Source organism: Myxocyprinus asiaticus, chromosome 13, assembly GCF_019703515.2.
Source record: "Myxocyprinus asiaticus isolate MX2 ecotype Aquarium Trade chromosome 13, UBuf_Myxa_2, whole genome shotgun sequence".
NCBI classification, from domain to species: domain Eukaryota; kingdom Metazoa; phylum Chordata; class Actinopteri; order Cypriniformes; family Catostomidae; genus Myxocyprinus; species Myxocyprinus asiaticus.
In genome coordinates this window covers 25,451,397-25,463,528 of record NC_059356.1, presented here as the reverse complement: position 1 = coordinate 25,463,528, position 12,132 = coordinate 25,451,397, and the positions used below count along the sequence as shown (strand labels likewise).

Below are 12,132 nucleotides of genomic sequence, written 5' to 3'. Positions count from 1 at the left end.
ATGAGTGTGAAACAAATGAGTAGAAGCTAATTTGTCCACGTTTTGAATCACAATACACTAAGCATAAAGAATAAAGGACACGTACTCGAGCGGTATATCTAAGAAACCTCCATCTGCAGAAAAATATAAATAAACTCCAGCGAGTTTCCTTTCGTCCAGCTTCGGCATCAGCGTGTCTTATATAGAAGTCATCATTCCAATGCCCTATTCCATACGAAAACAATTACCCTCCACTATGAGAACTTCAGAAGGCTGAAAGGTGATAATGGTAAGTCAAAACTAGATTTAAGCTATTCTTATCGGAAAATCTGTTTGGAATTGACCCTACAGCATGGATTGTGCTCCTTTCGAAGTACCTTGCGAAGGCATGATCAGCGTCAGTTAGAACACAGCCAGAGACGCTTGGGGGAGAGAGTGTTCTCGTTCTAGAAAGCATTTGATTGGACAAAGTTTCTCAGGCGCTTGGTGTCCTCATGACTGTGCCTCGGTCTGTCAAGCCGGAAGAGAGAGACTGCTGATTTTAAATTCTTATATCTTCTGAAAACGAATTTTGTCAGCATTTGGAAGTACATTAGCATATTGATGACCTTAAAAGGAATAAAAAAGCAGCAAAACTTTCATTTTGATTTCACAGGGCCTTTAAGAAAATGTTTGCAGGATCTAATGTTTGTGGAATACAAAATGTGACAAACATGACTTGAAATAAAGAAGCTTTTATTTTGAAAAAGGTCATGCCCGCAAGATGTACAGTGATCTCAGTGATAGGATATTAAAGTGAATTTAATCTCCACTAATATCTAGAAATGGCAAGTAGCCAAAGTAATTTATTTTATGGAGCCACCAAATAATATATATTTGCTCACATGCCATAAACAGCAGAGGCGAAATAAAGACAACACTGGACGTAACCCATCACCAGCAGCATGCATCCTGCAGTAAACTAGAAAACAAAACTATTACATTTGGGTCAATAACAATATAAGTACAGTGCTTGCAAGAAGACTACGTGTATCAACTGTACCTTCTTTATCAGGTATCAAATCAGTTTTTATTAGTAATTTTAAAAGACCTGTGAGACTTCAGTTACTCCACATCAACATCTCAAGGACATTACTAATACAAATATTTGTCATGACATATTGATGTACCATGCCATGATCAGGGTTGGGAGGGTTACTTTTGAAATGTATTCCACTACAGATTACAGAATACATGCTGTAAAATGTCATTTGAAATGTATTTCGTTAGATTACTCAAGGTCAGTAACGTATTCTAAATACTTTGGATTACTTCTTCAGCACTGGTAGATTTTTTCACTTGTTTTGACTATAAAAACTCTGCCAGAACAGTAAGACAAAATACACGTTAAAAATACATTCTCTGAAAAACCTAAATATCTTATGCAGTGTTTCTAAAACAAGATAAATCAAATTGATCTTGTTTTTAGGATTTTTAGATATTTTTACAGGAAAACAATACAAAAATTATTATCAAGAGTACGATTTTTGCCCTAATATCAAAGATCATCTAAAGAAATATGATCGTGCCTGGTAACGTGCATGTAAAATGGCTAGAAGTAGCATTTTAGCTTAGCGTAAAGCTGACAATTTACACAAGGTTTATTTCTATTTCTTCTGCTCCAAAATTACTTTAAACTTACTTCTCTGTCTCTCATATGAATGTAACACATCATAAGAGTGTTTCAGTGCTGTTCAAATGCACTTTGGATCGCATCATTTATATGTATAAATGTTTTCCATCTGAAAGGACTAAATATTAAATGAAACAAATGACAATAAAATGCACTTAATACATAAAATACTTATATTTTGTATTTTAAATACGTAATCCCATTACATGTATTCCGTTACTCCCCAACCCTGGCCATGATGTTGCTTTCCAGAAGAAAGTGACCATGGAGGCCGCGAATCTGGAGAACCCATGTGTCCTCTACCACAGTGCAAACTATATTGTTTTAAAAAACACTGGGACATCCGTATTGACAGCAAGATGTGGTATGAGAAGCAGACAGTTCAGAACCAACTGAAGTATCAATTCCCAGAGCTTGCAGATCCTGGCACCCGCTATGGCTTCAGGTCTTCCTCTAAAGTTTTCAGTTTGTTAAATATCAGATGAGCAAAATTTGTGTCTGATAACTTGTTTTCTTTTATTCTCTTGTTTTTAGGTTTTGCCATCAATTGCATTTCTCTACAAGTGGAGCTTTATGTATAGCACTGAACAAGGCAGCAGCAGGGCATGCATATCGATGCTTTAAAGACTGGCTTGTTAACAAAGCTTATCTTGCACTATTACTGTGACATTTGGACATTCAGTGAATATTCAGAGGGGTTTTTCTAACAACATATACAGTCTTTGTTATATTCCCTGTGCAGGTCCATGGCATTGTGGCTGAGGAGAATCTGACCATGGACTTTGCTATTGGCAAGAACAAAACAGAGGGCAAGACTCATATGATGTGCATTGAAAGAACAGAGGGTCTGAATCACCTTTATTAAAAATCTCAATAAAACAACAATAGAATTGCATTCACACAACTATTTCCTCCTGTGCACTGTAGGATGTGAGAATCCCAAGCCCAGCCAAACAGAGTTCACAGTATTAGAGTATGGAATGTATGAAGGAGACACAGTCACTAAAGTGCTTTTACAGCCTCTGACAGGTATCAAATTGAGAATTCAACACATAAAGAATACAGATAAAATGCATAGATTGATGTTTTCCACTTGACAAAGTATGGAATACCTTACAGGACAGACCCACCAGCTAAGAGTACACTGTAGTGCCATTGGTCACCCCATTGTGGGAGACTTCACCTACAGTCTACGCAAAGACAACGCTCCTTATTGCATGATGCTGCATGCTTACTTGCTGCATATTCCACTGGAGAACGAACCGATAAAGGTCATAGCTCCAGATCCCTTTCTGACAATAACAGACTCCAAATGGGCACCAGAAAGATGTGAACACTCTGGAGGATTTACTAAAGAATATTTTAACAAAGCCACTGGTTGAGAAACAGAGCCAAGAAGAACCAGAGACGGTGCACAGGAGGAGCAGCCCAGTCGAGAGCATTTAACAGAAGGCACAGTGGCTGCGTGAATGGAATCTTGACTGAGGGATCCTTATGCTTAACGGCTCATAAAACATGCCTGTGGCAGGGGAGAGGGCAGGGCCAGGTCGTGTTTCCGCACACCCGGCCCCTAATTAGGCTGATGAAGCCCGAGAGGGATAAAGGAAGCTACTGTATGGGCGCCGGCCACGCGGCGTGCTTGACGTCATACGGGAAGCTTGGGAGGAAGGACCTACGAATAGTAAAAATCAAATTCAATACGTTCTTGACCTTAGAGCAAAACTCCACACTTTGGGGTGGGTAACACAGGAGAATTTGCTCCAAGCACAAGAACGGCAACGCCGACTGTACAACAGGGGCACTCGACTATGGGAATTCACACAGGGAGATAAAGTGCTTGTATTGCTGCCCACCTCGAGCTCCAAATTATTTGCCAAGTGGCAAGGGCCCTTTGAGGTCACACGACGAGTCGGAGATCTCAATTATGAGGTTAGGCAAACGGATAGGGGAGGGGCACGTCAAACCTACCACCTCAACCTCCTCAAACCATGGAGGGAGGCGGTACCTGTAGCCTTGGCGACGGTAGTTCCGGAGAGGGCGGAGCTCGGGTCGGAGGTATCTTTCAAATCAAGTTCATTCACCCCGGTCCCTTGCGGAGACCACCTCTCACTGCCGCAGCTTACAGATATTGCCAGGTTTGAAGCAGAATCACGACCCGGCCCTGCCCTCCGCCCTGCCACAATGCCATTCTATTCTGTTTTTACCAGTCCAACTATTGAAGCTACACCACAGTGAATCTCCAGCTCCAGGCTAGAACTCTTTATTTATCCCCCTTTTAAAAAAGCAGATTGTACCCAGTGCTCATCGAAACAATATCTTTTGAGGATCTGAAGCATGCTATGTGTACAAGAGCTATTGTTCATTGTATGAATGAAGTAATGGTATGGTTAAACTTTGCACTTTTAAGTAAATAGATTTTTTTAGTTTGTTTGGTTTGCATTCATTAAGATCATTTTTCAAGTTTTTAGTGCTTTTAGAATGGGCCAATAAGTCACAACCATTTTTTTCCCACTTCACAGTTTCACAAGTTATGTATGATGGATGAATGGTCCTCTCGATTCCTGTAGTTGAATTGTATGCAGCATGTTAAAGAATTAATTGACAACATAAAAGACAGTGGTCCAAACTCCAAACAATTCCTCCCTCAAAAAGAATCAATGTAGCTTTGGATAATGAAACTCAAATGTAACTGAAATAGTCTTGATGCCTACAGAGTATTTTATTGCATGTTGTCCTATTCCTTACACTGTTGCGTAATATTTGGAAGCCTGCTAAAGGAGCTCCTAAATATGTAATTTCATGACAGCCCTCGAAAAATGGAGAAAACGGTTATCGCTTGAAATGACTCAATACATTTTATTTACAAAAAGCATTTATTTGCAACTGTAATAACTGTTTTTGACCACAGAAACAATTTAGTGTTGCAGAGATGGTACAGCTAAACTGCTACTTTTAATAAATAAAGGCCCTTCAGTCTATCGGCTGATCACTGATCAGCTGAGTCTTGCAATCTTTTCCCTAGCCATGCAAATAAGACTTGTGTTGCAATGGCATAAAATAAGATGCATTAACAGCGGTCTAAACATACTGACATGAAATACAGGAGAGATGTGTGTGTAACTGATTCATATATTTTATATTTTTCTATACAAACATGGCCATGATCAAAGCATTTTCACTGCAAGTATGTACAACTGAACAGATATTAATAGTGGTATTTCTTTTTGTTTATATATATATATATATATATATATATATATATATATATATATATAAACTGGAACCTAGAGTAAGGGGGGTGGGGAAATAGTCCATTAGTGCTTTTGGTCCCAGAAAGACAGAGTGAGAGAGACACATAACTCAAGTTTAGTCCTAGATTTGGCTGAGAGGGAGGAATTTCTGGTAGTAACTTTTGGTAACATCGATCATCAGTTCCTGTGTACATTCAGGGAGCTCTCCTGAAAACAAACCTGAAATATGGAATCAAAGATAAGCAAAGATAATATATTTGCACTAACCCAGTGAAATTAAATCACATCTAAAATTCACTGTCGAATACAAATAATCCAATTCACTACTAATCCACATTGAATATAAATACACATCACTACTTAAATTAATCTGATTTTAAAAACAGTTATTAGTCATGTTGGATAAAATCCAAATGCAAATTGCCATTTTTGTTTGAAGAAATATATTTGAAGTGTACATCAAGCTGCCCACCTGGACAGCCAGAGAATACAGTGAATGGTGGAACCACTGTCTCTGGGGGAAGGACAGTATTATCCAATATCTTACAGCAGTCCTTCAAGACGCAGCGTCGACCCTGAAATACACACGTCACAGTTAAGCACAGCTAAGTCAAAATATCAGTCACAAACATGAAACAAATGGCAGCAAGCAGATGAGGGCTACTTACAATCACACAGTTCTTGCCAATGTGGACATATGAACCTATCTGTGCGGCGTTGACAACACAGTCCTCCTCTATGAAAACATGGTCCCCAATATGTAGGGGGAAGAAAGCCACGCTGATGTACACAAAACAAAGAAGATTGATTAAACAATTATACTTTTTACTTAAGCAAGTTGAATATGATGTCAGTATCAAGTGCCTTTCAATCCTACAACTGAGCAATACAACAGCTCAACATGAAAGGGATAGTTATCCCTTATATGAAATTTCTTTCATAATTTACTCACCCTCATGTCATCCCAGATGTGTATTACTTTCTTTCTTCTGCTGAACACAAACAAAGATTTTTAAAAGAATACCTCAGTTCTGTAGGTCCATACAATGCCATTCAAATTCCCCCATTGGCCCTTATCAAACATGGCTTCCTAATAATCCCCATCCATTAATTGGCTCTATAACTCTCCTCTCTCCTCTCCATCAATAGCTGGTGTGTGGTGAGCGTACTGGTGCACTATGGCTGCCGTCGCATCATCCAGGTGGATGCTGCACACTGGTGGTGTTTGAGGAGAGTCCCCTGTTCACTGTGTAAAGCGCTGTCTGTAGTGTCAGAAAAGCGCTATATAAATGTAACGTTCATTCATTCATTCATTCATTCATTCAATCCAATCAGTTTTAAGTTAGAGCAGACTAAAATATAACTCCTTTTCCACTGTACATTTTGCTATTGCAGCCTCTAGGCGCGATCATGATATCAAGTGTGATTACACTTCCTAGTGCTTGATGTATGTGCAGAGCACTTGATGGTGCTAGGAAGTGTAGTCAATTTTGAAATCATGATCACCAAGGAGACTGCTTATGTTACGGTTTATAGTGAAAAATTAGTTATGTTTTTGTCTGTTCTCATCTAAAATCGATTGGATCGCTTCAGAAGACATATATTATAACCTCTGGAGTCTTATATATTACTTTTATGCTGCCTTTGTGATTTTCAGAGCTTCAAAGATTTGGCCACCATTGTATGGACCTACAGAGCTGAAATATTCTTCTAAAAATCTTAATTTGAGTTCTGCAGAAGAAAGAAAGTCATACACATCTGGGATGGCATGAGGGTGAGTAAATGATGAGAGAATTGTCATTCTTGGTTGAACTATTCCATTAAAACAAGAGCACTACTTACCCTTTGCTGAATTTTTTAAAGGGTGGTCGGATTACACTACGACTTTTAATGACACAATGCCGCCCAACTCTGACATTAGCAAGATCTCCTCTGATAATACAGTCATTCATCACAATAGTCTGAAACAGACATTATACAACAAAACCAACACGTTTGATCAGAAAACTGGGGAAATACCAGAGCAAAAATTACTCGTTTATACAGACTAATGAAGAAAAACAGGAGACTCACTTTCCCATTGAGGACAATGTTTTGACTGCCGCAAAGCACGGACTGTCTGCTCACTTTATTGCCCGACGCCTGCAAAGATCAAATGGAGAGTGACCGTTACCGTTTCATGACGGTCCAGCTGTGGATCAACTCCAGGCTGATGTGAGTAACATAACTAACAAGATGAGCCATTAATACAGACACTTATTGACCGGTAAATCACGATTAACTGACAGTCGCGGGCTGCCTCCATCATCTATGTTTAACAAATGAAAACATTCACACACTCGGTTTGCATAGACAGCTCATCAGTCAGATAAAATCATAGTTATGGATTTAATGCTCCTAACCTCGTGATTCAGTAGCTGGACATTATCGATTTTATTCACATACCGTCTCGATGTATTCCGCCTTATTGTATAATATTTCACACAGCTCCATATTTGCAGAATTGTATTGTTTTGCTCGTGAAGCTCCGCAGATGTCAACCGCTCCCTCGCTATTTCCGCTTCCGGTTAGTACCAAGACAGTTCTTGTACATTGTATGCTTAGTCTTTTTATATATATTATGTAAATTGTTTTGCACTGTCTTTGTTTTGCACTGTTTTATTTGTATGCAGCCCAGCTGTAAACGCTTTGTCAATACGAATGTACAAATATTTGTCATGCCAATAAAGCACCTTATCAGATAAACTGACTGGTAACGTGTGCAGGGGCTTACGACCTCCTGAGTGTCAGAACTCGCACAGGTACGCCCGGCTTTAAACTGAAACTGAAACAGTACTTGTAGATGTACAAATGCAATGTTAGTTTCTTTTCTGTGTATGTCTTTTCTTTATCCGTCTAGAATATCATTAGTTAATAATTGTGTTGGCATCTATTTTTCTTTTTCTTTATTTTTTTATTGAAAATATTTTCCACTTCGAAGTTCCACTTTTTTGTATCAACTTTTCATGCCTGATTCACACAAGGTCCATTACTGGACTGGTTGTCATAATCTGTATTTTATTATTATTATTATTATTATTATTATTATTATTATTACTATTATTACTTCTATACGAGACAACAACCTCCACGGCTCTTTCACTGGAGAGAGCGTTACGGCAAAGTTTATTTAGCAAGTCAGGTCATTCGGCGGCCATCTTTGTAACGCTCTCGGGCAGCAATTTCTATGTAAACAAGTGGTATGACAGAGCAGCTACTATGTACTTGAATGGGGAAAGACCAAAATTTCCAAAACAGTTGGCCAAGATTATGATCAAAGAACATTTAAAATCAGCAGTAAAATCTAACAATACCTGTACCATAAATTGTGCTTCTTTACCTCAGAGCACGCTAAAAAAAAAACTAAATTTTCTCGGCTTCTATAGTAATGCGCATGCGCATTCTCGAGTTGATTGACAGGCGATGTCTGTATCTGAAAGGTGATTGGCTCTTTTACCTTTCAATTTAGTAGAAGTGACCTGTCTCTGCTAAATAGTCTCTGGTTATGCATTGTTTTGCTAACCTTGTAGGCTCAGCTTGGTAGAAGGGCGCTGCTATTATTTATTTATTTATTATTAATTTCATATTCTAATTTTTATTTATATAATAAATACATCGTATACACATTGCTACTTATTTACAGCCCATAACGTGCAATCAGAATTTGCGTGACATTTTCTAGCATGCCAAGCCCTGTTAAACCGCAAGATGGCGCTGCTTTATCGTTTCACAGTTTTGGCATTGACTCATGGAGGCGGTGTTATTTTAAGACATGCATCATTAATACATAGTGCTCTCTGCGCTGTGGGCTCGTATCCCATCCATGTCAATTGATGGACTTTGGACTTCCTATCTAGAACAGCACTCTGTCAAAATTCTGTAAAATACTAGTATGCACTACAAATCTAGGCTATGCACAATAAGAATTGTATGCACAATACATTTGTTTTGCACTTAAAAATGAGTAGAGGTCTAGTAGGTTATACCCATAATCGGATATGATTTCAAACTGTGCTGTTCATAATTTTTTTCATTATTCATTCTTTATGTAACAGATTCTGTCCAGTTACAGAACCTCTGCAGTTTTTCTGTGTACAGAGAAGCTGGTAACAGCCTGCTGAATACTCAGTCCCGCAATTTCTTTGAAAGAAAATCTGTTTTCGTTTCCAAATGTTGGTATTTTTAACCTGTTTAGAAACATTAAAGCCTCTTCACATTTTGTCAGGGCTCTTTAAAAGACATCAAATGTTTTCATACATTCTCCATTGCTTAAAGCTGCAATGAATCATGCTTCACTTCATCGCAGTTCTCAGTGCTAGCATAGTTGAAAATAGTTCAGGGATCACATAGTGTCCAGAGAAAGTGGTTTTATGTACTTTATGTGTATGCACAGTAAGGTATGTGAATTCTTGTCATCACTGTATAGTGCTGGGTAAAAGCTGCTGAAACACAGCGGACATGGTTTCAGGAGGGCCTTATATAATGCATACAGCCTCCATGTCTGTGGGCGGTCTATCTGTTCAGAAGAGCCAGTGGAGCCAAAGTTAAGACTGCATCAACTGCTGGTGTGTCGTGATGATTTGTTCTGCCTGAGCGTAGAGAGGAAAGAATTGGAGGCACTGTTTGCATGCCCTCTTTTCTTTCTTTTCCTTTAACTCGTTTTTCCTCCCAATTCATATAAACATCCTGATGTTTGAGCTTTGTTGATCCTTGTTGAGCTATTATGTAATGCTTCTTTTTTGGGGGGGGAAATGCTCTCTAATGCCATCCTCCCTGCTCCTACATCATATGTATTGAGTCATATAATTGCTTTGGTGTTGTGTCAGTTTATATAGGTTGTTGGCATGACATGCTTTTATGTGTTCAGGGTGATATAGATATATTTTAATTAAAAAGTATAAAATGTTGTATAATAAATGTTCATTATTTGTCTAGAGCAAATTTTTAGTGTATTCTAGAATGTCAATTATATCGCAAACAGCTGATAATCAAAATACACGTATGGTACGACCACCTGGATGTTTTTCTCATCACACATAAATAATATGTAAATAGAAAATTTTATTTTATTTATTTATTTTTTTTGCAATCTTCAATCTACAAATAAATGTTCCCTGTGATGCCTTTGACTAATACAGGAAATAGCAACATTGTAAACAGTCAAGCAAAGTCAACATATATAAACCAGGATAAACAAATAAAATATTTGAAAGTCTAAAGCAGAGCTAGAGTGATGCCTTGAGAGACTTTTCATGTAATATTGTTCATGACCAACGATTCAGTTGTTAAAATTTAATCAGAATGATTGGTATGGTGCTGTTGATGTGTTCTGTGTTATTATAAATTTCTTTTAAAATTAAAAAAAAAAAAAAATAGGAACATAATTATTTATATTTAATGTTCTTGAAGATTTGTTTCCTCAGAAATGTTCATTTTGAAGTATCATCTAGCCATATACAGTTTGTAACCTTTCTGTAACATATTCTATTAAGAAAGTTGGTAACACTTTACAATAAGGTTCCATTTGTTTTCATTATTCATTTGATTTAATGAACTAACAATAAACAATATATTTTTTTAAACAACAGTTATACATCTTTATTCCTGTTAATAAAAACCCATTGTTAGTACACATTATATCATATTGCATTAACTAATGTTAGCATATACAACTTTTGATTTAAATTTATGTATTAGTAAATGTAGAAATTAACATTAACCAAGATTAATAAATGCTGTAAAGTATTGTTTATTTTTAGTTCATGTTAACAAATGTACTTAACTAATGTTAATAAATGGAACCTGTAGTGTTACCATAAAGTCCTGCAAAAATGTCTCTGATCTCTACCGTCTATCCATATAATTTGACAGCACATATTAAAGCCTGACCGTTTTCGTAATGATCAGTTTACCTATTTGCTAAAAACTTGCAACAACAACTTGATTAAGTTCAAGTTCTTCATGCAAAGCAATTAATAGAACTCTAATTGAGAAATAGTCCCCTGAAGCAACCTGGAATAAGGGCCTTGTTCACACATTAATGAAAGAGTGAGTGATTGTTTAGACCTGCTAGCATCACCGCAGCTTAGAACTGAATTGAAAATGTAATCAGCACCCCACAATGCATGCATTGCTTAGCCATGTCTATTCATTTTAGTATTGCTACAATCTTGATAACATTTATTTATTATTTATTATGTAAAAAGGGACAATGTATATTAATCTACATTCAAACAAATGTAAATGTACCCGAGTTAGCCAAAAGGCTAATTTTCATCATCAGTCCCTTTGCCTGATGTTATTAGGCCTCCAAAAAAAAAAAAAAAAAAAAAATACAAAACCGATAAAAAGTATATACAACTCAGTTAAATACAGTTAAATACCACATATATAATACACTTAAATGATACAAATATATTACAAATATAGTCTTGTTATAGATGAAAGGAGTCAACATCAGTGTCGACATTGTTGATTATCAAGGAGCCATTTCTTGAAATTGTACTTGATTGAATAATAAGATGGAGATTCTCTATTTGATTGTGGTATTGAATTCCACTTCAGATGCTCTGAAGGAAAAAACAGCCTGACTAAATGAAGTTTTCCTACGTGGGATTGTGCAGTACCCCCAACTGCACATCTAGTTGCTCTGTTTACTGTAGATTTAAAACTAATAAAGCCAGCCAGAGGAGGAGGAGCTATACCATGCATAATTTTATAAACTAAACAAAAATTTTTGTACTTGATGAGATTTTTCCAGCTAAGCAGATTGTACTCATTTAAAATGTGACAGTGATGAAAACTAATTGGAAAACTTATGTAGAGTTGTAAGTGCTTGTTTGTATAATGATTTCAGTGGTTTTAAGACTATAGAATGTGTCTTAGGCCAACTTATCAGACAATAGGTGATGTGGGGAAGAATCATCGAGTAAAAGTATATCTTTGCTGCCTCATTTGATAAAGAGTTTCTAATATACCTGAAATTTGTCAAACTGAATTTTACCTTATTATTGACCCTTTTTATGTGGGGTTTGAAGCCAAGGTTGTAATCTAAATGTACTCCTAGATATTTGTATTCTGAAACAACTTGTAGTCTCTCTCCTGAGATGAGAATATCTTTCTCTACATCAGTGCTGTATCCTTTGGAGAAGAACATACAAACTGTTTTTGACACATTCATTTGCAGACAAC

At 37.0% G+C, this 12,132-nt stretch overlaps 1 protein-coding gene and 1 pseudogene across 1 annotated transcript; one reads left to right on the top strand and one right to left on the bottom strand.

The window, feature by feature from the left end:
• Positions 1-1,915: 1,915 nt before the first annotated feature.
• Positions 1,916-4,747, top strand: LOC127450776 (RNA pseudouridylate synthase domain-containing protein 1-like; annotated as a pseudogene).
• Positions 4,748-4,888: 141 nt separating this feature from the next.
• On the bottom strand, positions 4,889-7,696 carry LOC127450777 (dynactin subunit 5). Its single transcript, XM_051715123.1, has 6 exons — positions 7,348-7,696; positions 6,976-7,044; positions 6,745-6,863; positions 5,571-5,682; positions 5,375-5,477; positions 4,889-5,121 (listed from the first exon to the last, which is right to left on the bottom strand). Exons 1-6 carry the CDS (start codon positions 7,393-7,395, stop codon positions 5,024-5,026), a joined length of 549 nt encoding a protein of 182 aa, XP_051571083.1. The 5' UTR covers positions 7,396-7,696; the 3' UTR covers positions 4,889-5,023.
• Positions 7,697-12,132: the final 4,436 nt, after the last annotated feature.

Coding starts and splice junctions, on each gene's coding strand:
- LOC127450777 (XM_051715123.1), bottom strand. CDS start 7,395: ATGGAGCTGTGTGAAATATTATACAATAAGGCGGAATACATCGAGACG. Junction 5,478..5,570: donor TTGGCAAGAACTGTGTGATT/GTAAGTAGCCCT, acceptor TGTGTATTTCAG/GGTCGACGCTGCGTCTTGAA. Junction 5,122..5,374: donor TGTATTCTCTGGCTGTCCAG/GTGGGCAGCTTG, acceptor TCCATATTTCAG/GTTTGTTTTCAGGAGAGCTC.